Source organism: Oncorhynchus nerka, linkage group LG22 (genome assembly GCF_034236695.1).
Source record: "Oncorhynchus nerka isolate Pitt River linkage group LG22, Oner_Uvic_2.0, whole genome shotgun sequence".
Taxonomy (NCBI): domain Eukaryota; kingdom Metazoa; phylum Chordata; class Actinopteri; order Salmoniformes; family Salmonidae; genus Oncorhynchus; species Oncorhynchus nerka.
In genome coordinates, this window is record NC_088417.1 from 8,107,952 (window position 1) to 8,135,054 (window position 27,103).

Genomic DNA, 27,103 nt, shown 5'->3' on the forward strand with positions numbered 1-27,103 from the left:
GAGATGACATTACGCCTGTGACATGGCAGAGATGACATTACGCCCTGCTGTTTATAGAAGCCCTGTGACAGAGCAGAGATGACATTACGCCTGTGACATGGCAGAGATGACATTACGCCCTGCTGTTTATAGAAGCCCTGTGACAGGGCAGAGATGACATTACACCCTGCTGTTTATAGAAGCCCTGTGACAGAGCAGAGATGACATTACACCCTGCTGTTTATAGAAGCTCTGTGACAGAGCAGAGATGACATTACACCCTGCTGTTTATAGAAGCCCTGTGACAGAGCAGAGATGACATTACACCCTGCTGTTTATAGAAGCTCTGTGACAGAGCAGAGATGACATTACACCCTGCTGTTTATAGAAGCCCTGTGACAGGGCAGAGATGACATTACACCCTGCTGTTTATAGAAGCCCTGTGACAGGGCAGAGATGACATTACACCCTGCTGTTTATAGAAGCCCTGTGACAGAGCAGAGATGACATTACACCCTGCTGTTTATAGAAGCTCTGTGACAGGGCAGAGATGACATTACGCCTGTGACAGGGCAGAGATGACATTACGCCCTGCTGTTTATAGAAGCCCTGTGACAGAGCAGAGATGACATTACACCCTGCTGTTTATAGAAGCCCTGTGACAGGGCAGAGATGACATTACGCCCTGCTGTTTATAGAAGCCCTGTGACAGAGCAGAGATGACATTACACCCTGCTGTTTATAGAAGCCCTGTGACAGAGCAGAGATGACATTACGCCCTGCTGTTTATAGAAGCCCTGTGACAGGGCAGAGATGACATTACGCTCAATTCCCAGGGCCACCTGTATGTAAAATGTATACACGCATGACTAAGTCGCTTTGGATAAAATCTATATTATTGCATCCTTTATAATACTTACATTCAATTTAAAGTTATATTGTTACATTTAAATGGGTAATTTTTGGACTTTTTTTTAAAATTTATTTAATTAATAAATAATAAATTAATAAATAACTTTTAATAAATGAATGATATTTACCTGTTGATTCTTGAACAATATATAACTTCAAGGCGTCATGAGTTTAAGGCAAACCGTAGTACTCTGGTGTCGATGTTTTTAAGGTGGTTTGTTTTGATGCCGATCATGTTGTGTAATCAAAGTCAAGGCCGGTCAAGTCAATAATTTATCAAACTGCCCCTCGGAGACAAGGAAGTTCTCATCATTGTGCAGCCCCTAAAACATGCTTCACAATATGTAACCAAATGATGACAATAAGGAAGTAGTGCGGTATTTATCACTTCCTTAAAAGTTTTGAATATTCCTTTGTCTCTGAAACATAATATTGAACTGCACAATAATTTTGCTTGTCAGACTACTAAACAATAACTTTTGTTATTGCATGAAGTTTATGCATATTTGCATTTTCTTCGACCTCATATTTGTATGTGTTCAAATGCACTGCAATTATGTATTTCTTTCCTGACATCTTGTATTTGTTAAATGGAAAATTTATGAATAAATATACCTCTAAAACATGAAACAAGTGAAGTTTAATTACATGTGATTTTTTAATAATGATTTACTGATTATCTTGCAGGACAATATTTTCCCAGAACTCTTCACACTGTCGACCTTGTATAATACCCCCATTCCAGGTGAAGCTGGTTGAGAGGCAGGACTATATTTTCCCAGAACTCTTCACACTGTCTACCTTGTATAATACCCCCAACTTACAATTTACAAATGATTCTTCATGGAGGTGAATACCCCATTCCAGGTGAAGCTGGTTGAGAGGCAGGACTATATTTTCCTAGAACTCTTCACACTGTCTACCTTGTATAATACCCCCAACTTACAATTTACAAATTATTCTTCATGGAGGTGAATACCCCATTCCAGGTGAAGCTGGTTGAGAGGCAGGACTATATTTTCCTAGAACTCTTCACACTGTCTACCTTGTATAATACCCCCAACTTACAATTTACAAATGATTCTTCATGGAGGTGAATACCCCATTCCAGGTGAAGCTGGTTGAGAGGCAGGACTATATTTTCCTAGAACTCTTCACACTGTCGACCTTGCATAATACCCCCAACTTACAATTTACAAATGATTCTTCATGGAGGTGAATACCCCCATTCCAGGTGAAGCTGGTTGAGAGGCAGGACTATATTTTCCTAGAACTCTTCACACTGTCGACCTTGTATAATACCCCCAACTTACAATTTACAAATGATTCTTCATGGAGGTGAATACCCCCATTCCAGGTGAAGCTGGTTGAGAGGCAGGACTATATTTTCCCAGAACTCTTCACACTGTCTACCTTGTATAATACCCCCAACTTACAATTTACAAATGATTCTTCATGGAGGTGAATACCCCCATTCCAGGTGAAGCTGGTTGAGAGGCAGGACTATATTTTCCTAGAACTCTTCACACTGTCGACCTTGTATAATACCCCCAACTTACAATTTACAAATGATTCTTCATGGAGGTGAATACCCCATTCCAGGTGAAGCTGGTTGAGAGGCAGGACTATATTTTCCCAGAACTCTTCACACTGTCTACCTTGTATAATACCCCCAACTTACAATTTACAAATTATTCTTCATGGAGGTGAATACCCCATTCCAGGTGAAGCTGGTTGAGAGGCAGGACTATATTTTCCTAGAACTCTTCACACTGTCTACCTTGTATAATACCCCCAACTTACAATTTACAAATTATTCTTCATGGAGGTGAATACCCCATTCCAGGTGAAGCTGGTTGAGAGGCAGGACTATATTTTCCTAGAACTCTTCACACTGTCGACCTTGTATAATACCCCCAACTTACAATTTACAAATTATTCTTCATGGAGGTGAATACCCCATTCCAGGTGAAGCTGGTTGAGAGGCAGGACTATATTTTCCTAGAACTCTTCACACTGTCTACCTTGCATAATACCCCCAACTTACAATTTACAAATTATTCTTCATGGAGGTGAATACCCCATTCCAGGTGAAGCTGGTTGAGAGGCAGGACTATATTTTCCTAGAACTCTTCACACTGTCGACCTTGCATAATACCCCCAACTTACAATTTACAAATTATTCTTCATGGAGGTGATTACCCCCATTCCAGGTGAAGCTGGTTGAGAGGCAGGACTATATTTTCCTAGAACTCTTCACACTGTCGACCTTGCATAATACCCCCAACTTACAATTTACAAATTATTCTTCATGGAGGTGATTACCCCCATTCCAGGTGAAGCTGGTTGAGAGGCAGGACTATATTTTCCTAGAACTCTTCACACTGTCTACCTTGTATAATACCCCCAACTTACAATTTACAAATTATTCTTCATGGAGGTGAATACCCCATTCCAGGTGAAGCTGGTTGAGAGGCAGGACTATATTTTCCTAGAACTCTTCACACTGTCTACCTTGCATAATACCCCCAACTTACAATTTACAAATTATTCTTCATGGAGGTGAATACCCCATTCCAGGTGAAGCTGGTTGAGAGGCAGGACTATATTTTCCTAGAACTCTTCACACTGTCGACCTTGCATAATACCCCCAACTTACAATTTACAAATGATTCTTCATGGAGGTGAATACCCCATTCCAGGTGAAGCTGGTTGAGAGGCAGGACTATATTTTCCTAGAACTCTTCACACTGTCTACCTTGCATAATACCCCCAACTTACAATTTACAAATGATTCTTCATGGAGGTGAATACCCCCATTCCAGGTGAAGCTGGTTGAGAGGCAGGACTATATTTTCCTAGAACTCTTCACACTGTCGACCTTGCATAATACCCCCAACTTACAATTTACAAATGATTCTTCATGGAGGTGAATACCCCATTCCAGGTGAAGCTGGTTGAGAGGCAGGACTATATTTTCCTAGAACTCTTCACACTGTCGACCTTGCATAATACCCCCAACTTACAATTTACAAATGATTCTTCATGGAGGTGAATACCCCCATTCCAGGTGAAGCTGGTTGAGAGGCAGGACTATATTTTCCTAGAACTCTTCACACTCTCTACCTTGCATAATACCCCCAACTTACAATTTACAAATGATTCTTCATGGAGGTGAATACCCCCATTCCAGGTGAAGCTGGTTGAGAGGCAGGACTATATTTTCCTAGAACTCTTCACACTGTCGACCTTGCATAATACCCCCAACTTACAATTTACAAATGATTCTTCATGGAGGTGAATACCCCATTCCAGGTGAAGCTGGTTGAGAGGCAGGACTATATTTTCCTAGAACTCTTCACACTGTCGACCTTGCATAATACCCCCAACTTACAATTTACAAATGATTCTTCATGGAGGTGAATACCCCCATTCCAGGTGAAGCTGGTTGAGAGGCAGGACTATATTTTCCTAGAACTCTTCACACTGTCTACCTTGTATAATACCCCCAACTTACAATTTACAAATGATTCTTCATGGAGGTGAATACCCCATTCCAGGTGAAGCTGGTTGAGAGAATGCCAGGAGTTGGCAAAGCTGTCATCAAAATATATTTGGATTTGTTTAACACTTTTTTGATTAATACATGATTCCATACGTGTTATTTCATATTTTTGATGTTTTCACAATTATCCTACAGTGTAGAAAATAGTAAAAAATAAAGAAAAACCCTTGAATGAATAGGTGTGTCCAAACTTTTGACTGGTTCTTTTATATATCTTTTTTTGTTTTGGACACATATTTAACCCCTTATTTTTGATAGCACAGAACTTTGTCCATAATATACAAGGTGCAGTAATCAAATTTAAGGACAAACATTCTGTATATTTACACGGTCATGTAGATAGTCAATGATTCATGTTTTGGGGAGGGCAAAAGAGACAATATAAAAAGCTGTGAACTTCAACTGCATTGCAAATGAAGGTTCAAGACTCATGAGGTAAGTTTGTGTTGCCTTTAACTGATATTGATAGAGTTCATACAATTTGAAACCTGTGATTTTATCTTCAGTTCAAACTTCTAAAATCAAGGGGAATATCAAACATTGTATTTTGATCAAACACATTTTCCTTGAATCAGTTTAATTTAAAAATGTAATATTTGTTCATCTTACATTCATGTCATTCATGCTCTAGAAGTTTCGGACAGTGGATTCATGATGGGAGATGCTGAGGAGGACATTGTTGTTGTTGGCATTGGCTGTAATTTCCCAGGAGGTAAAACTCAGACTTTGAAACTTTTTTTTAATAGTTAACATTTCCTGTGGCAGCAAATCTTGTCTGGTGCCTTCAGTTTCATCACCCTTTCATATTTATACCTTATTATAAACAAGAAACGCTCTACTTTAACAGTAACGAAAAGAATTGTTTGCTGCACTGCTTGGACCCCTAATAATGATGACAAAATAATACCATAATCTACATTTTTAAACTGTCGTAAAAATATATATATTTCTATACAGGAGAGGGGCTTGACAATTTCTGGAAGGTTCTGTTGGAGGGGAAGAACTGTGCTTTACAGATTCCAGATGAAAGGTTTGTCTCTTCCCACTGGTATGACCCCAATGACAACAAAGTTGGAAAGTCGCGCACGGCTAAGGCTGCACTCATGGATGGGTATGTATCACTCCCGTTTGCCTTACAATAAAATACATGGAAAATCTATAAACTCTATGTAACAATTCCTCTTGCAAATAGAACTAATTCTAGCAAACAGGGGACGTTCTATGGAAATTAGGCAACATTCACATTAGTTCCCTTTTAAAGGTTTCAGCAAGATATTATTGCACTGACATTCTGAGATTGTTCTAGGAACATTAAAACATGATGTTAACCTTGGGTCTAGAAGAGGACGTTCACCACGTTTTTGGTGGAAAACGGGAAACACCCTGGTGCGACCTGACAAGACGAGCTGGCTACAGACAAACAGAAAATGTATAAATACACAGCAGATAATAGGGAACAGTGGGAGACACCTGGTAGGGTACACCTGGTAGGGTACACCTGGTAGGGTACACCTGGTAGGGGGTGGAGACACCTGGTAGGGTACACCTGGTAGGGGGTGGAGACACCTGGTAGGGGGTAGAGACACCTGGTAGGGTACACCTGGTAGGGGGTGGAGACACCTGGTAGGGGGTGGAGACACCTGGTAGGGGTGGAGACACCTGGTAGGGTACACCTGGTAGGGGGTGGAGACACCTGGTAGGGGGTGGAGACACCTGGTAGGGTACACCTGGTAGGGGGTGGAGACACCTGGTAGGGGGTGGAGACACCTGGAAGGGGGTGGAGACACCTGGTAGGGTACACCTGGTAGGGGGTGGAGACACCTGGTAGGGGGTGGAGACACCTGGTAGGGTACACCTGGTAGGGGGTGGAGACACCTGGTAGGGGTGGAGACACCTGGAAGGGGGTGGAGACACCTGGTAGGGTACACCTGGTAGGGGGTGGAGACACCTGGTAGGGTACACCTGGTAGGGGGTGGAGACACCTGGTAGGGGGTGGAGACACCTGGTAGGGTACACCTGGTACAATTTACAAACACCTGGTGGAGACACCTGGTGAAGCTGGTTGGTACACCTGGTAGGGGTGGAGACACCTGGTAGGGGGTGGAGACACCTGGTAGGGGGTGGAGACACCTGGTACACCTGGTAGGGGGTGGAGACACCTGGTAGGGGGTGGAGACACCTGGTAGGGGTGGAGACACCTGGTAGGGGGTGGAGACACCTGGTAGGGGGTGGAGACACCTGGTAGGGTACACCTGGTAGGGGGTGGAGACACCTGGTAGGGGGTGGAGACACCTGGTAGGGGGTGGAGACACCTGGTAGGGTACACCTGGTAGGGGTGGAGACACCTGGTAGGGGGTGGAGACACCTGGTAGGGGGTAGAGACACCTGGTAGGGGGTGGAGACACCTGGTAGGGGGTGGAGACACCTGGTAGGGGGTAGAGACACCTGGTAGGGTACACCTGGTAGGGGGTGGAGACACCTGGTAGGGGGTGGAGCCACCTGGTAGGGTACACCTGGTAGGGGTGGAGACACCTGGTAGGGGGTGGAGACACCTGGTAGGGGGTAGAGACACCTGGTAGGGGGTGGAGACACCTGGTAGGGGGTGGAGACACCTGGAAGGGGTGGAGACACCTGGTAGGGGGTAGAGACGAGCACAAGAGAGGTGAAACAGATCAGGGTGAGACGTATTCAATGTCAGATTATTTTACCCATCTACCAGTAGGTGCCCTTCTTAGCGAGGCATTGGAGTACCTCCCTGGTCTTTGTGTTTTGAATCTGTGTTTGAGGGACCATATAGATCATTGTATGCGTGGGGTACAGAGATGAGAGGGTCAGTAAAAAATCATGTTAAACACTATCATTGCGCACAGAGTCCATGCAACTTATTATGTGAATTAGGCACATTTTTACTCCTGAACTTCTTTAGGCCATAACAAAGTGCTTGAATTTTTGTATTTTATTTATTTCACCTTTATTTAACCAGGTAGGCTAGTTGAGAACACCTTTATTTAACCAGGTAGGCTAGTTGAGAACACCTTTATTTAACCAGGTAGGCTAGTTGAGAACAAGTTCTCATTTGCAACTGCGACCTGGCCAAGATAAAGCATAGCAGTGTGAACAGACAACAACACATGGAATAAACAATTAACAAGTTAACAACATAGTAGAAAAAAAAATCTATATACAGTGTGTGCAAAAGGCATGAGGAGGTAGGCAATAAATAGGCCATAGGAGTGAATAATTACAATTTAGCAGATTAACACTGGAGTGATAAATGAGCAGATGGTCATGTGCAGGTAGAGATACTGGTGTGCAAAAGAGCAGAAAAGTAAATACAATAAAAACAGTATGGGGATGAGGTAGGTAGATTGGGTGGGCTATTTACCGATAGACTATGTACAGGTATATTGGGTGGGCTATTTACCGATAGACTATGTACAGGTAGATTGGGTGGGCTATTTACCGATGGACTATGTACAGGTAGATTGGGTGGGCTATTTACAGATGGACTATGTACAGGTAGAGTGGGTGGGCTATTTACCGATAGACTATGTACAGGTAGATTGGGTGGGCTATTTACAGATGGACTATGTACAGGTAGATTGGGTGGGCTATTTACCGATAGACTATGTACAGGTAGATTGGGTGGGCTATTTACAGAAAGACTATGTACAGGTAGATTGGGTGGGCTATTTACCGATAGACTATGTACAGGTAGATTGGGTGGGCTATTTACAGATGGACTATGTACAGGTAGATTGGGTGGGCTATTTACCGATAGACTATGTACAGGTAGATTGGGTGGGCTATTTACAGATAGACTATGTACAGGTAGATTGGGTGGGCTATTTACCGATAGACTATGTACAGGTAGATTGGGTGGGCTATTTACAGATAGACTATGTACAGGTAGATTGGGTGGGCTATTTACAGATAGACTATGTACAGGTAGATTGGGTGGGCTATTTACCGATAGACTATGTACAGGTAGATTGGGTGGGCTATTTACAGATGGACTATGTACAGGTAGATTGGGTGGGCTATTTACCGATAGACTATGTACAGGTAGATTGGGTGGGCTATTTACAGATAGACTATGTACAGGTAGATTGGGTGGGCTATTTACCGATAGACTATGTACAGGTAGATTGGGTGGGCTATTTACAGATGGACTATGTCAACACAGGTAGATTGGGTGGGCTATTTACCGATAGACTATGTACAGGTAGATTGGGTGGGCTATTTACCGATAGACTATGTACAGGTAGATTGGGTGGGCTATTTACCGATAGACTATGTACAGGTAGATTGGGTGGGCTATTTACAGATAGACTATGTACAGGTAGATTGGGTGGGCTATTTACCGATAGACTATGTACAGGTAGATTGGGTGGGCTATTTACAGATAGACTATGTACAGGTAGATTGGGTGGGCTATTTACAGATGGACTATGTACAGGTAGATTGGGTGGGCTATTTACCGATAGACTACGTACAGGTAGATTGGGTGGGCTATTTACCGATAGACTATGTACAGGTAGATTGGGTGGGCTATTTACCGATAGACTACGTACAGGTAGATTGGGTGGGCTATTTACCGATAGACTACGTACAGGTAGATTGGGTGGGCTATTTACAGATGGACTATGTACAGGTAGATTGGGTGAGCTATTTACCGATAGACTATGTACAGGTAGATTGGGTGGGCTATTTACCGATAGACTATGTACAGGTAGATTGGGTGGGCTATTTACAGATGGACTATGTACAGGTAGATTGGGTGGGCTATTTACCGATAGACTACGTACAGGTAGATTGGGTGGGCTATTTACCGATAGACTATGTACAGGTAGATTGGGTGGGCTATTTACCGATAGACTATGTACAGGTAGATTGGGTGGGCTATTTACAGATGGACTATGTACAGGTAGATTGGGTGGGCTATTTACCGATAGACTATGTACAGGTAGATTGGGTGGGCTATTTACCGATAGACTATGTACAGGTAGATTGGGTGGGCTATTTACCGATAGACTATGTACAGGTAGATTGGGTGGGCTATTTACCGATAGACTATGTACAGGTAGATTGGGTGGGCTATTTACCGATAGACTATGTACAGGTAGATTGGGTGGGCTATTTACCGATGGACTATGGGGCTCAAGACATTTCTAAAAACATAATTCCACTTTGACCTGATGGGTTATTGTGTGTGTGTATATTACAGGGGAGGCTGGTGGGAGGAGCTATAGGAGAACGGGCTCATTGTAATAGCTGGAATGGAATAAATGGAACGGAGTCAAACATGTGGTTTCCATATGTTTGATATTGTTCCATTTTTTTTGCCATTCCAGCTATTACAATTAGTCCTCCTATATCTCCTCCCACCAGCCTCCCCTGGTGTAGACCAGTGACGCAAAATCTCAATTGAATCAATTTTAAATTCAGATGTATCACAAAAAAATATGGAAAAAGTCAAGAGTTGTGAATACTTGCTGAAGGCACTGTAAAGCTTTTTCTTTTTAATGACAAGGGTTTGAGTGAAATGTCTAACTAGTGTTTCCAAGTGGCCATGCACCTCTCCAACGTGTACACAGTTCCTAAGTCATTTCAATGCACTTTTATGACTCAAAGAAGAGTCTTCAACTATTCGTTTTTTTTTTGTGGAACTAGAGCAAGTACACTTGAAGTTGGTTTGTTTGTTTGTTTGTTTGTTCAATCCAAAAACCGGTCCATTATCAATCCAAAAACGGTCCATTATCAATCCAAAAACGGTCCATTATCAATCCAAAAACGGTCCATTATCAATCCAAAAACGGTCCATTATCAATCCAAAAACGGTCCATTATCAATCCAAAAACGGTCCATTATCAATCCAAAAACGGTCCATTATCAATCCAAAAACGGTCCATTATCAATTGCAATCTGGGTCAGGTGGCCATCATTTGAAAGCTTGTTCTATTGCCAACAGGACTAGCTAAATTATAAAATATGCTTGTTAAAAACCTCTTTCAAACCCTCTCTTTGGTTCTGAGACACAGAGGCACAAACTTTAGAGAGACACTCTCTCCAGCCCAGCAGAGGTTACCATCCCCCGGTTTCACACCTCTGCCCTTGGAAACTCTGTTGCTAGGGTTATAACGCTCTCGTGACCTGTGCCATGTGACCTGGCCAGCTCATCAGTAGCAGGAAAATACCCAACACAATCTCTGAACTCTTTAGTTGCATGTCAGAGCCCAGATTGAGCACAAGGCTCTGCAAACCCCACATCAACAAATCATCTGGACCTTTCTTCCTGGACAATCCTCCGCCCGGGACCTCCTACCTGTGTGCCGTTGCATCACTGAACATACAACCACTAACTCTATCACTACAACACTTCCACCTAGTCCACTTCCTGTTTGCTGTGTGTGTGCCTTTCTTGAGGGTGGCTATAAAGTGTGAATTCCCGGGACAGTTGCACCTAGATCTGAACCAGCACCTCTATCGGAAACCACCACATCTAGCCGCTCTTTTTCAAACATCTTACAGTGTTTTGCTTTCACAAGGTAATTCAAAGATGCAGATTGTAATTTTGATGCGAGTAGAATGGAGTCATGAAGGCATTCAGATGCCTGATCTGTGCAAATTTTCTTCACAATAGAACAAACACAGGCTTATTTTGTTCAGGACAACTCAGGGTATAATGCCATGTCATCTTGTAACTACATCAAACATAGTGATTATAAACGTTGACTCTGTATATTACAGTTTCATGATACGGAAATGCACATTTGGACTCACTAGTGTTTGGCTTGCTTGCATGACAACGAGGTATTTCTTTTTAGTCCTCAGCGTCTTATCTTTCAAAATACATTGGGTCCTTGTAATTTACAGCATTTATGTCATTCAGACAACAAAAAAGTTGCAAAAGTTGCCCAATTAGCGGAAGGGATGGGGGCACATCTTGTCGAGTGTGGTGCTAAACTTCAGAACGGCTGTCAATCAAAACCCATAGAGAGCTGTGAAGCGCAGAGCCTGAGCTCTGACGTCATGTATAGCATGTTACTGTTCAGTAAACTAACGTAACAGGCATAACGAAACGCCTGTAAATAGATCACCCGCATTCTGGACTTAACGAGAATAAAACAAAGTGTCAGGGGGAGGTTCTCTTCTGCACTGTTCAACCAATCCAGTAAATGTGGAGGAGGAGTTAAGATGGAGTGGTTCTCTTCTGCACTGTTCAACCAATCCAGTAAATGTGGAGGAGGAGTTAAGATGGAATGGTTCTCTTCCGCACTGTTCAACCAATCCAGTAAATGTAGAGGAGGAGTTAAGATGGAGTGGTTCTCTTCCGCACTGTTCAACCAATCCAGTAAATGTGTGGAGATGGAATGGTTCTCTTCTGCACTGTTCAACCAATCCAGTAAATGGAATGGTTCTCTTCCGCACTGTTCAACCAATCCAGTAAATGTAGAGGAGGAGTTAAGATGGAATGGTTCTCTTCTGCACTGTTCAACCAATCCAGTAAATGTAGAGGAGGAGTTAAGATGGAATGGTTCTCTTCTGCACTGTTCAACCAATCCAGTAAATGTGGAGGAGGAGTTAAGATGGAATGGTTCTCTTCCGCACTGTTCAACCAATCCAGTAAATGTGGAGGAGGAGTTAAGATGGAGTGTCGTCTTGTTAACTTCTGAAAGCGGAGGTCACATCACAGGCTTTCTCTTCCATTTCCCCTAAAATTGTAACATCCGGTTATTAACGACCCAGCAGAGGCTACTGTACTGACGCTGCGTTCCAATTTAGGCGACTATCAGCGGTCAAATCTGCCACTTTCAACCTGTATACGGGTAGGAGTGTAAAGGGCTATGAAATAAATAAAAAAAAAAATTGAAAATATATGCAGTACAATAAATTGTTTGTTTATGTTCTCGTTTGTAAACAATTCAGTAAAAAAAACTGTTTGGGTGTGGTTTATAGCGTGAGGAAATTTATACCTCATATTCTTCAAAAAATCAAGAATTTAAATGAGCATTGAACAGATGATCAGATCCCAGATTGCAAATTGGTCTAAATGCATGCTGTTATTACCGGTCAGCCTACTACCTAGCTACGCCCTTACAAAAAAAAGACTGAGGTTTCGAAACTGCAGTAAACGTGCAGTAAACGTGCAGTAAACGTGCAGTAAACGTGCAGTAAACGTGCAGTAAACGTGCAGTAAACGTGCAGTAAACGTGCAGTAAACGTGCAGTAAACGTGCAGTAAACGTGCAGTAAACGTGCAGTAAACGTGCAGTAAACGTGCAGTAAACGTGCAGTAAACGTGCAGTAAACGTGCAGTAAACGTGCAGTAAACGTGCAGTAAACGTGCAGTAAACGTGCAGTAACTGCAGTTGAATGTGGTATTTTGGACGCTGTATTTGCATAATAACTGCAGTTGTACTATAGTTATACTGAAGTAAAAATATATTCTGGCCTCAGTATTTGCAACATATATATATATATATATATATTATATTATAGTTCCATTGAACAGCCAGTTAGACTGCACTCTGACTTCAACCATTTTTCAGAAAGCCATCTCTGATTCTATACATGATAAGAAGATATATTCGATATTTCTCTCACAGAGGGCACTTCTCACTAGTCATCAATTCCGTACTCAACTAATTAACTTGATTAAATCTGTCAAAAATATTTTTTGGGGTGCAATATTGCCGTTGCTTTGCGATCACACAGATTTAAGAAAAGGTCATTTTCAGTCTGACTGTTAATCTTTGTTATGTTTTAATTCTCAGAGTGTTACTACCTGATATAATGTTATACATTACCCTCTCTCCCTCAGTGACATATCCTGATATAATGTTATACATTACCCTCTCTCCCTCAGTGACATATCCTGATATAATGTAAACATTATACATTACCCTCTCTCCCTCAGTGACATATCCTGATATAATGTAAACATTATACATTACCCTCTCTCCCTCAGTGACATATCCTGATATATGTCATTACCCTCTCTCCCTCAGTGACATATCCTGATATAATGTAAACATTATACATTACCCTCTCTCCCTCAGTGACATATCCTGATATAATGTAAACATTATACATTACCCTCTCTCCCTCAGTGACATATCCTGATATAATGTAAACATTATACATTACCCTCTCTCCCTCAGTGACATATCCTGATATAATGTTATACATTACCCTCTCTCCCTCAGTGACATATCCTGATATAATGTAAACGTTATACATTACCCTCTCTCCCTCAGTGACATATCCTGATATAATGTTATACATTACCCTCTCTCCCTCAGTGACATATCCTGATATAATGTTGTACATTACCCTCTCTCCCTCAGTGACATATCCTGATATAATGTTATACATTACCCTCTCTCCCTCAGTGACATATCCTGATATAATGTTATACATTACCCTCTCTCCCTCAGTGACATATCCTGACATAATGTTATACATTACCCTCTCTCCCTCAGTGATATATCCTGATATAATGTTATACATTACCCTCTCTCCCTCAGTGACATATCCTGATATAATGTAAACATGATACATTACCCTCTCTCCCTCAGTGACATATCCTGATATAATGTTATACATTACCCTCTCTCCCTCAGTGATATATCTCATTGCCCTCCCTCAGTGACATATCCTGATATAATGTAAACATTATACATTACCCTCTCTCCCTCAGTGACATATCCTGATATAATGTAAAGGTTATACATTACCCTCTCTCCCTCAGTGACATATCCTGATATAATGTTATACATTACCCTCTCTCCCTCAGTGACATATCCTGATATAATGTAAACGTTATACATTACCGTCTCTCCCTCAGTGACATATCCTGATATAATGTTATACATTACCCTCTCTCCCTCAGTGACATATCCTGATATAATGTTATACATTACCCTCTCTCCCTCAGTGACATATCCTGATATAATGTAAACGTTATACATTACCCTCTCTCCCTCAGTGACATATCCTGATATAATGTTATACATTACCCTCTCTCCCTCAGTGACATATCCTGATATAATGTAAACGTTATACATTACCGTCTCTCCCTCAGTGACATATCCTGATATAATGTTATACATTACCTCTCTCCCTCAGTGACATGAATAAGTATATTTCAGATTCTCAGAACCCAACAGTTACGTCCTCTGTTTACTGAAACGCACAAATACCTCAGGTACACTCCTAGAGAAAAAGGTGCCATCTAGAACCTTACACGGTTCTTCAGTTGTACCCATATGAGAACCCCTTGAACGATTATTTTTGGTTCCATGTAGAACCCTTTTCCAAAAATGGTTTCATTTTTACATGGAACCTAATAGGGTTCCCTTTTGGAACCCTTTTCTTCTAAGAGTGTGAGGTACAACATCGTCGTTTTTTGTTTGGAGTTCCCCTTTGAATGATTTATCATTTTGCAGGTTTAATGAGTTTGATCACAAGTTCTTTGGCATCACTGAAACAGAAGTGGAACAAATGGACCCCCAGCAAAAACTCCTTCTTCAGTGTGCATACAGGGCTCTGGAGAATGCTGGGATGCCAATGGAGAAGGCCAGTGGGACCAAGACAGGAGTATTTATAGGTAAGGTGGATAACAATGTGTTATTTTAGGATGTTTTCACACCCAGTGTCCCATAAAAGGATCTTATGGTATGGCTTGTTCAGAAGTGTGTTCACTGATTTTTCAATTTTGTCAAATTATCCCGGTTTCTCGCTAAAGACTGCAATGTGAATGCAAAGATGATTTGGACCACAGAAATGCTGGGCCCTAATAATTACGAAAACCACACACCAATGACCCCCAACTACCCCAAACAGCTAGTCCAAAATAGCCCAGACCATCCCAAAATACCTCTAATGACAACAAGAGACTCCAAGCAACCCCAAACTACCCCAGAATACCAGAAACTCCCTCTACTGCCACAAGATTTGGCCATCCCTTCAACCAGTTTTACCTAATTTGATCAAATAAAATGCCTTAAACAAATATATGCAATCGATTCTCCATCGTAGTGGCCCTTTTCTTTAGAATACAGCTTTTGGCAGAGAGGGCGGAAGTGCTTCCCTGCTCCTCTGAACTAATAATACATCACGTTTTTGTCTAGTAGTAGTAACTGAAACATGGACACTGGCTGTAGGACTATAACTCACACATGTGCCCTAATATAATAGTATGTCTTGCAGTAAAATTAAACATCAAATATGAATTTTGTCTCATATATATGATTTCTTTCAGCATCTTGAGATAATAGGAATGTGAAATTAGGGACTGTGCAAACATGCTGTCGTTGTCAGCGACATAAAAGCTGACAGTAGGCTATTTCAACCACATGAAATATGCATGAAATGTCTGGTGTCTAGTAAAGCAGGGGGTCAGGCTCTGGCAACGGACATAGATAAAGGGAACTGGGAAAAAGGGGGTGCAGCTCAATATTAGGAAGGTGTTCTCAATGTTTTGTACACTCTGCACTGGGGGAGAGGGGGGTTCCAACCTTCCTAACATTGAGTCCCCTCCCAGTAATTATTGAACAGGTCCCTAAGACACTGCATTGTTATTGTGACGACACATGGGTGATGACACTTGATTGCGATTGGATACAGACCACCCAGGTTAAAAAAAATTAGTGGGAGATTTTATGACCAGAGCATCATGCCAACACACAATCTTTTAGGTGACCTACACCACCAAGATGTTTATGATCGCTTTGCCACGTCAACCTAAAAAAAAGAAAGAGATATCACAAACAACCTAGATACTAAATATAAATACTGGTTTTATATTTGCATATAAAATAGAAGAATAACCTGGTAGCATTACAGTGTCCTTATTACTGTGTAATTGTTCCTGTCTGTACAGTGCAGCAACTATTGTCATTACTTACATACTGTATCCACAGCATTTACCCTCGTCTTTACACCAATCGTAAGTAATACAGTATGTTGTGTAGAGTGTAACAATTAGTAATTACAATACTTGTTACACTGTACTTACAGGAATAATGACATAGTGATAAAGACATTGTAACGTAAGTGAATTGGTAGTTTATTAGTGAATAATTTTGGTATTATTTTCCCATTTAATTTTGACTGCATTGGTCCTCCATTGAAAGAAAGCCCACACACAATAAAATGTCATTTGTGTATTATTTTTAATAATGTGTGCCTATTTTCATTCAAGGGCTTATGAACAGAGATTATGAACAATCTGTTGGACTTATGAACCCAAATTTAATCAACCACTGCACCGGTACCGGACTTTCTATGAGTATAGCAGCCAACAGAGTCTCATACATCTTCAACTTCACTGGACCCTCACTCTCCATTGACTGTGCCTGCTCTTCATCCCTTGTGGCTCTGCATTTAGCTTGTCAAGCCATAAGACAAGGTGTGTAAACGTATCACATTTACCTACGTTTTACAACCCAGGCAACATTTTGTCAAAATGTAAACTTACACACGGACTGAATTCACTACAACAAACAACAACAAATAATATAAAATCCGATTTATTTTACAAAGCCCTTTTTTTACGCAGCTCTGTCAAAGTGCCCTGAAGAGCAAAGCAGAAGTAAAAGCATGGTGGCTCTCAACACAAAATATCATCTGACGGATTTGTATACTGTATGCTTTCGCTTCTCAGGTGACTGCGAGATGGCTCTTTGTGGTGGCGTCAATTCTATCATACAGCCGCTAGCCTTTGTCGCGCTCAGCAAAGCAAAGATGATTTCCCCTGAAGGCACCAGCAAACCTTTCTCCAGCAGAGCAGATGGCTATGGCAGAGGAGAGGGCTGTGGGATTATTCTGCTGAAGCCACTAAAAAAAGTAAATTATTTTCTGTTTCACTGTCACAAAATTGCTCCTTTTTTAAAATATATATTTTTTAACCTTAGACCACACACTGATTTATATTTTACACAGGCTCTCAAGGAGAATGACCATGTATGGGGCATCATAAGCAACACTGCTGTTAACCAAGACGGCCACACAGTCACTCCAATCACCAAGCCATCCATGGTCCAGCAAGAGGAGCTGCTGCGTGGAATATATTCAGAGTCTGACCTGTTATCGGTCCAGTACATAGAGGCTCATGGGACTGGAACTCCAGTGGGAGATCCCATAGAAGCAGGCAGCATCTCCAAAGTCATTGCCAAAGCCAGACCTCCAGGTTCAGAGACACTCCTCATCGGCTCTGTGAAAGGCAACATTGGACACACTGAATCTGCAGCTGGAGTGGCAGGGCTAATCAAGGTACTACTAATGATGAAACATGAAACCATTGTCCCTTCACTGTTCTACTCGGAGGACAGTTCCAGTATAGATGCTAAAGCTTTAAATTTAAAGATTCCTACTAAAGCAGAAAAGTGGAGAGATTCTAGTGCAAGACTTGCAGGAATAAACAATTTTGGTTTTGGAGGAACAAATGCACATGCTATTGTCAAACAACACAAGCAGTCAAATGTTCCTCAAAAAAGTGGTAGGAAATCACACAATTTATTTGTCCTCTCTGCCAGTTCTGAAAAGTCTATGAGTATGATGATGGAGGACACAATTCAACAGATAGACAGAGACAACAGAGGTGATCTAGAAGCCCTTGCATACACATCTGCATGTAGAAGAAGCCACTTGAAACATCGATATCGGAAAGCATTCAGAGCTCCCTCTCTGGCTGATCTTAAAGATCAACTCAAATCTGCCATGAAAAAGGTAACCACGCCGTCTTACTCAGATCCCAGGCTAGTATTTGTCTTCTGTGGGAACGGTGTAACCTATCAAGGCATGTGCCAGCAGCTCTTGAAACATGAGCCTGTGTTCAGAGAGAAGATCAGCCAAATTGAGAAGCTTTTCCAGAAGTTCGACAACATGAGTATCATAGAGAGACTTGAGAGTGAATCAGAGAGTAAAGATCTTTCAAACCCAGATGTTGTCCAGCCCCTCCTCTTTGCCACTCAGGTTGGCATAGCCAGTCTTTTCAAGCACTGGGGCATCAAACCTGATGCCATTCTTGGCCACTCTATAGGAGAGGTTGCTGCTGCCCACTGCTCTGGTCTGTTGTCCCTTGAGGATGCAGTGAAGGTGATTTACTTCCGCAGTACTCTGCAGAATACGGTCACAGGAGGGAAAATGCTTGTGGTCAGTAACATGGTCGTATCAGAGGTCTTGAACCTCCTTCCCTCTTACTCAAATAAGATTTCCTTGGCTGCCTTCAACAGCCCACAGTCCTGCACGCTCTCAGGTGATGCAGAGGCTATAGACAGTCTCCATCGAAAGCTGAGCAGCTCAGTCAAGAGTAAGAATCTGTTCCTCCGTGTTTTGGATGTCCCTGCTGCATACCACAGCCAGATGATGGATCCCATCCTGTCTCAACTAGAGGACAGTATTGGCTCTTTACAAGTCAATGATGTTGAGACAGAATTGTTCTCCACAGTAACAGGAAAGGAGGTAGAGCAGCCAGACTTCAGCACAGGCAAATACTGGGCCAGGAACATACGAGAGACAGTTTCATTTGAACAGGCAGTGAGATCTGCAACCAAAGGGAAAAAGAATGTAGTCTTTGTGGAGATTGGCCCTAGAAGGGCTCTACAAAGAAACATCCAGGAGACTCTTGGAAATGACACCATAGTTCTGTCCTCAGTGGAGCCAGATAAAGATCATGAGACAATGCTGAATACTGTGTCCAAACTGTTTGAGTTGGGGGTTCAGGTAGACTGGGATCAGTTCTACAGAGGCCGTGAGGCTTCACCAACATCTTTCCCAAGGTATCAGTTTGATTCTACTCGGAGAGATGTTATCATGGCTGCATCAAAGGTACATCATACATCAGGTAATCATCCTGTGCTAACTCATACAGGTAGCGATAGCAATGCCTTCAGTTGTGATCTGTCTTCTGACTCAGTATCCTACCTGCATGAGCATAAACACAATGGTGTTGCCATAATCCCCGGTGCCTTCTATACTGAGTTGGGTTTGGCTGCCTTCATGGCCAGTGCCAAACCAAAGGTTCCACTCAACACACTGCAAGTCAGTATCAGTTTTCAGAGTCCCTATCTTTTCACACAGAATGCACCAGAGTTGAAAGTGCAACTTGAACCAGCAGTGGACGAGACCCATTTTAAGATATATTCTCCCTCCACCAACCATGCATCAGGCACAATAACGTGCAAGCGAGGACAGCTAGCTGAAGAACAGAACATTTCGCTAAGCTCTATCTACAAAAGATGCAATTCAGTGTTGAGTTCTGAAAAGTTCTACACTGAAATTGCTCTGGGTGGGTTTCAGTATGGCACTGTTTTCCAGAACACGGGGGATATACACTATGGTAAAGAGTTTAAGGAGGCGTTTTCAGTTGTCACAGTTCCAGAAGAATTGCTGTCTCAGTTGCATGAATACTACATTCACCCCGTAGTGTTAGACTTCCTGATGCAACTTGCTCCTGTTACAGTAGCATATGGACTCTCTTCAAGGCCCAGGTTTCCTGTCAAAATAGGCAGCTTGACAGTGTTTGAACCTCTGCAAGAGGAAATGATTGTGTATCTGAAAGCCATTGATGAAGGAGTTGATCATTATGAAGTATGTGGTTGCTTTACAGACAAAGAGGGAAGAGTTTTGGTTGAGCTTAAGCATGTGGTGATTAAATATCTTGGGAGCCGCTCTCATGTTGTGGAAGAATACTTCTTCCACAATGAATTCAATGTTGTCTGTGAGGACATCATCTCCTCTAATACCAGCGAGGCACCAAAGGCCTTGGTATTTTCCGACCAGGTAGGCCTTCCAAAAGCCATGCAACCACACTTAAGTTCACAGTCTAGATACATCTCCTTCACACAATCTAAGGAGGTCTTGAGCCATGGATTTCCTACACTCCTGGCAAACCTTAATATCACAGATCTCAACAAACACTTCCAGGAAGTCTTGTTTGTGTGGGGCCAGGAAGATGTTACTTCACTGAGAACTGAGTATGTTCTGGAGAGTATGATAAGCTGCTGTGAGATGCTCAGGAAAATTGTCCTGTCATTGAGCGCCATGCGATTTACAAATTCCATTAGAGTCATAACCTTCCGGTCGGCGGAGAACACGGTGGACCACATCAGCGCAGGCTTTGTCCTGTCAGGCATGACTAGATCGTGTGCTGCAGAAATGGAAAAGCTTTCCTTCCAGCTGATTGACATCAACTCTGTCTCTACAGAAGACATCATAGCTCTGTCTCAGGTCTTAAAGTCATACCCTTGCAAAAGATACCCAGAGTTGGTTGTGAAAGGTGGGCTGATTTTGAAACCTGATATTGTACATACTCTCATTGGAAGCATTGAGAGCACTGAGGGAAGTATTTTCTCTTCAACGTCTGAGCCATGCATCTTTCAGACAAATGACCCCTGCAGAATGACTAGCTTGTCTGCCATTCCTTGTGATGTTGACAATACAAACATCCATAAGAAATCAGTTAAGATTCAGCTCAGTAAGATAGGCGTTCATTCCTCAGACTACTATCCTGTCAGTGTCTCTAAGCTGAACTATGGTCAGACAATGTACTGGAACAATCACACATCTCAGAACCACCAGCTTGTGGCTCTTGACTTCAGTGGTACTGTCACAGCTGTAGGGAAAGATGTGAACACACTGAAAGTGGGAGACCATGTAGTATCATGTTATCCCATTGCTGCATCTTCTACGATTGTGATTCCTGAAGCAGCTTGCTACAAGACAAAGAGGCTCACATTTCTGAAGGAGGCTCCTTGTGTGTCCTACTTTGTTCTGGCATGGGAGATACTGCACAGACTGTTACCTACCATCAAACAACGGAGAAGGCTGAGCATCATCTCCTCTGTTCCTGACTCTAGTCTGCTGAAGGTCCTAATCCAGACAGCAAACAAATCAAGATGGAATGCCATTGTAGGGTCACAGTGCAGTGGAATGTTTGCTGATGCTATTGTCCTCCTTCCACCATTGGATAAATCTCTGTTGGCAGAAGTCAGCAATTGTCCTGATGTCAGACATGTTGTCATTGTCTGTGAATCCCAGTCCCACTGCTTGCTTGAACAGAGTGTTTTCCAGAATTTTAAGGATAGTGTTCACATCCAGACTCTTCAGATGTCCAGCATCTTACACAAGGGATCACTCATTGCCAAGAGGCCACAGATTTATAATTGGCTAAAGTCCATGCATTTGGGAATTTCTCTAGAGACCTCTACCTTACAGAGAATGTCATCCGGGAGCATTGACTTCCTGTCTGTTGAGTCGTACTTCAGCTCAAAGACCCTGTCTGTTGTGGCGCTGGGTAAAGATGATTCCAAAGGCACACTGTCCGACATTCAGTTGCTGCCTAAGCCAACCCAGCTATTCCAGAAGAAGTCTGTGTACATTGTCACAGGTGGTCTCTCTGGGCTGGGGTTTGAAACAGTGAAGTTCCTTGCTCAGAAAGGTGGAGAGTACATCGTCATACTCTCCAGAAGTAGCCCCACACCAGACATACAGCATGAGATAGTCATTCTGGAGAGACAATGGAGTGCCTGTATTGTATGGATGGGATGTGATGTCTCTGTTTCTGAGCATGTGCTCAGAGTGATTGGTCTCATTGGTCAGAAGTTTCCCTCTTGTCCAATCAAAGGGGTGTTTCACAGCGCAGTCGTCCTGCATGATGGATTGATTGAAAACCTTGACAAATCCCACTTTGAGAAAGTCCTAAAGCCCAAGGTGAATGGAGCTCTGAATCTTCACCACGCCACAAAACACTGCAAGTTAGACTACTTTGTGTGCTACTCTTCCATCTCTTCTTTCCTTGGCAATGCCTCACAAACAAACTATGCAGCAGCTAATTCATTCCTGGACTACTTCTGTCACCATAGACGGAATATTGGACTATCTGGGCAATCCATCAACTGGGGAGCTTTGAACCTTGGTCTCCTGCTTAACAAGGATCATTTACACAGGTTTCTGGAGACAAGGGGATTGATGGTGATGGATGTTACAGAGATTCATGAGAGTTTGGAACAATGCCTCTTGCTAAACAAACCCCAACAGGTTGTATGTAGGTTTCACATCAAGAACATGGTGAGCAATGTTCTCTCTCAAAATGCATCATTGACCGTGCGTATGACTGCATTAGTGGATGAGGCAGTGCAAAAACTCAAATTCCAAAAGTCACAGTCTGAACATACTTCTGTGTCATCTTCCCCAAGTGAATACATCAGGTCTCTACTCAGTCAAACAATTGGTGTTGACAAGCATGAGTTAGATGACGATTCTCCTCTCTCTGCCTTAGGCATCGACTCAATGCTAGCCATGACCCTGCAGAACCTCATCTTTCAGGATAGGGGTGTGAATGTGCCTCTGGTTAAATTGCTGGACCCCAATAGGACACTGTCTACATTGGTATCAATGCTGATGGAGACTACTGAGGGTGAATCTGAGAATGATGATCAGAAAGAGGACATGACAGATGACATGTTGACAAGACTATAGAGATTCCAATTGAACATTTATAATTGAAAATGAACATGTAGATATTGGATTTTCTAATCATATTCACATGTTTGATCAGACAAGAGGTAGTTTCCTGGATGTGAGGGGCTGAAAGAAGTAGTTTCCTGGATGGGAGGGGCTGAAAGAGGTAGTTTCCTGGATGGGAGGGGCTGAAAGAGGTAATTTCCTGGACTGGGAGGGGCTGAAAGAGGTAATTTCCTGGATGGGAGGGGCTGAAAGAGGTAGTTTCCTGGATGGGAGGGGCTGAAAAAGGTAGTTTCCAGGATGGGAGGGGCTGAAAGAGGTAATTTCCTGGATGGGAGGGGCTGAAAGAGGTAGTTTCCTGGATGGGAGGGGCTGAAAGAGGTAGTTTCCTGGATGGGAGGGGCTGAAAGAGGTAGTTTCCTGGATGGGAGGGGCTGAAAGAGGTAGTTTCCTGGATGGGAGGGGCTGAAAGAGGTAGTTTCCTGGATGGGAGGGGTCATTGAGGATGTTTTTGTTGCACGTTTGGAGGTGCGCTTGGTGTACAGAGAGCTAACACCAGTCTATGGCTATCTCTGTGGTTTTTTTTTGTAGGTGTTGAGCATTAGTATTGAATGTATTGAAGCTAAAGTCAATGAACAACACCGTAGGTGTTAGGTGTCTCCAGGCGTTGCAATGTGTGGCAGAATGCCAGGATGACAGCATCTTCGACAGACCTACTAGCTCTGTAGGCAAACTAGAGTTGATCCGTCAATGGTTTTTAGGTAGGACTAGGCGTTCAAATGCTTTCATGGCCACAGAAGTCAGGTTGACGGGTCTGAAGTGGTTGAGGCAGGTTGCGCTTGTTTCCTCAAACTGCTCATAAAACTCATTAAGCTTGTCTCTGGGAGGTAAGGGTCCTCATTTGAAGTGGTGGGTTGTTTTTTTTGTAATTTGTCTTCTCCTGTAAGCTTTTCCAGACTGATCTGGAGTCATTGACAGTCAATTGTGCTTCCAGTTGTTTTGTCCTTCCTTGCAGAGCGCAGTTCAAATTTGGTTGATTTTGTATTTTTCTTGATCTCCATTGATGTAGGCAGGAGTTATTTTCCCTACATAGTAAAGCTAGTTATTTTGAGAACCAGGGCATGCTGTTGCCGTATGATGTCATGATTTTGTGGAGATATTCAGGGCATGTGACAAATAAAATTTGATTTGATACCCCGTCTCTACACAGAACCGGATGCATGACGTCACAGTGTCTGTGCACTCATCGAGTGTGGTACACATTGTACATTCAAAACAGCCCTTCAGAGATTCAACGGAATCTGTGGACCATATTTGAACCGTTTCGGGAGTTTAGTTTGATAATTTTGAGTTTTTGTTTTTGTTTATACGAATGAGGAGTAGCATCGCAAGGTCAGATTCTTAAAGGGGAGCTCTAGGGAATGCATGGTAAGCAGATGAGATTGAACTGTATCAGTGGTCTAGAATTGTATCTTCTCTTGTGGGGCATGTCACCAGTTGTTCATAGTTAGGTAACTCGTGGGACAGGTTGATGTGCTAGTTAGCTGATGGTATTGCTGGTGTTAGCTTGCGGTGGGATGTAAAACACCGGTTAGCACAATTGTCTCAAATTCCCTTGGTAGAATGGCCTGCAGTTCATAGTTAGGAATTCAAGGTCAGAGGAGCATGGTTGATGTAGTACTGTGGAGTTGGTACACCAGCGCTGATTAATCATGAATCAGATACAACTGCCTTTTGATTTTTGAGAACTTGAATGAGCTGTCGGATGGTAAAATCCAGGAGGGAATACGGCCGAGTTTGTAACAGATTGGTCCAGACATGTCTCGATCAGACACATGATTCTCTGGAATCTCTCCTAGTTTGGATCAAAAGCAGAAGTTCATTTTCTATTCCTGAGTGAACGAACATTGTTAGCAGCAAGGCAGGCAGAGGGGGCCAGTAGAGACATCCTGAACCTAGATAGTATGCCGGCTCGCCTTCCATGTCTGGATGTATTCCCACCTGTAGCAGCCCAGGTATGTTTTTAGTCAGTAATCCCACAGGTAAAGAAAGATGCTGTGGACCAAAGACTCCATTTCTCCCTGCTGTTTAGAAGATCCAAGCAACTATATTTGTGTAAACATTACGATTATATTTCTGTAATAATATTTGTTAAAGATGTTATGCAATATTTTGACATTTTTACACTTTTTAAAAATATGTTTATCTGTTAGGATATTACTCTATTCTTATATTAATCTTAAAAACAGGTACTAATCTGTACTGTATTTCTTCTGTAAAAATGTTAAATAAAATGATTTCAAATGAACCAGTTTAAAGTCACTTTGAACTTTTAATTAATTTATGAGTTAACATTGTTCTTGTTGTTATTAGTGGCTCAAGCAGCAAAGATGGGGGAAACCCTATTGTAATTTGATTTTACCAATTCCCGTCAGATGGTCAGGCTTAGGAGTTTGCAACCTTGCATGATAGTAAAAAGCCTACTGACCAATAAACATTCAAGTGGGCTTGAGCATATATATCAAAAGCATATTGCATGATCTGTTTGACTTTGAGTTCTGATATTTGGCAATGTGATAAGTACAGAAGTAGCTTGCTCTTTCTCATCCTGATAGTTAGGCATTTATATACTTTTCTTTGCATATCACAATTTCATCTCAACAAAACGGAAGGCTGCAACGAAATATTAAAAACAAGAAGCAAATAATTCCACATATACATGATTTTTAATTATTTATCCATTATTTTACCAGGTAAGTTGACTGAGAACACGTTCTCATTTGCAGCAACAACCTGGGGATAGTTACAGAGGAGGGGGATTAAATGAGTCAATTGTAAACAGGGGATTATTAGGTGACCTGATGGTTTGAGGGGCAGATTGGGAATTTAGCCAGGACACCGGGGTTAACACCCCTACTCTTACGATAAGTGCCATGGGATCTTTAATGGCCTCAGAGAGTCAGGACACCCGTTTAACATCCCATCTGAAAGACAGCACCCTTACACAGGGCAGTGTCCCCAATCACTGCCCTGGGGCATTGGGATATATTTTTTTAGACCAGAGGAAAGAGTGCCTCCTACTGGCCCTCCAACACCACTTCCAGCAGCATCTGGTCTCCCCATTTAGGAACTGACCAGGACCAACCCTGCTTAGCTTCAGAAGCAAGCCAGCAGTAGTATGAGTAGTATGCAGGGTGGTATGCTGCCGGCCAAAAATGTGTATATGTGACATATTATTGATGTGTATTGTGTTGGGACTCTGCTGTTGGGACTCTGCTGTTGGGACTCTGCTGTTGTGACAGCTTTATGTCGGCCCTAACAGTTTGTGGGCACCGTTTGTCACCGCTATAGAGCAAATAATGTGTTGTGGCCAGTGCTTAATTTCCCCATGGCTGTGCCCCTGCCCAGTCATGGGAAATCCATAGATTAGGGTCTAAGAAATGTATTTCAGTTGACTTATTTATTATTATTATTATTATTTATATGTACTGTATCTTAGTAAAATCATTGCATGTATCGTTTATATTTGAATTCGGTGCAGGATTATCATTCCTCTTTTTCTTTTATGGTAAAGAGTAGACAACCTTTCAAATATGGTGATTGGTTTTTACAAATAAAATACACTATATATACAAAGGTATGTGGACACCCCTTCAAATTAGTGGATTTGTCTATTTCAGCCACAGCCGTTGCCGACAGGTGTATGAAATCGAGTACACAGCCAAGCAATCTCCATAGACAAACATTGGCACATGTCAAATTTATGCCCTGGTCAACTGTAAGTGATGTTATTGTGAAGTGGAAAAGTACAGGTGCAACAACGACTCAGACGCTAAGTGGTAAGCCACACAAGCTCACAGAACGGGACCGCCGAGTGCTGAAGCTTGTAGCCCGTAAAAATCATCTGTCCTCAGTTGAAACACTCACTAACCTCTGGAAGCAACGTCAGGACAAGAACTGTTAATCGGGAGCTTCATGAAATAGGTTTCCATGTGTCGACTGGAGTGGTGTAAAACTCGCCGCCATTGGACTCTGGAGCAGTGGAAACGCGTTCTCTGGAATTATGAATCATGCTTCACCATCTGGCAGTCCCACGGATTAATCTAGGTTTGGCGGACGCCAGAAGAACGCTACCTGCCCCAATGCATAGTGCCGACTGTAAAGTTTGGTGGTTGGG

General features: G+C 42.4%; 1 protein-coding gene across 1 annotated transcript; it reads left to right on the plus strand.

The window, feature by feature from the left end:
- The first annotated feature begins 5,091 nt into the window (after positions 1-5,091).
- Positions 5,092-25,234, plus strand: LOC115120514 (uncharacterized). Its single transcript, XM_029649464.2, has 6 exons — positions 5,092-5,168; positions 5,414-5,567; positions 14,907-15,067; positions 16,664-16,870; positions 17,126-17,307; positions 17,404-25,234. The coding sequence occupies exons 1-6, from the start codon at positions 5,108-5,110 to the stop codon at positions 22,939-22,941; spliced, it is 6,303 nt and encodes a 2,100-aa protein (XP_029505324.1). The 5' UTR covers positions 5,092-5,107; the 3' UTR covers positions 22,942-25,234.
- Positions 25,235-27,103: the final 1,869 nt, after the last annotated feature.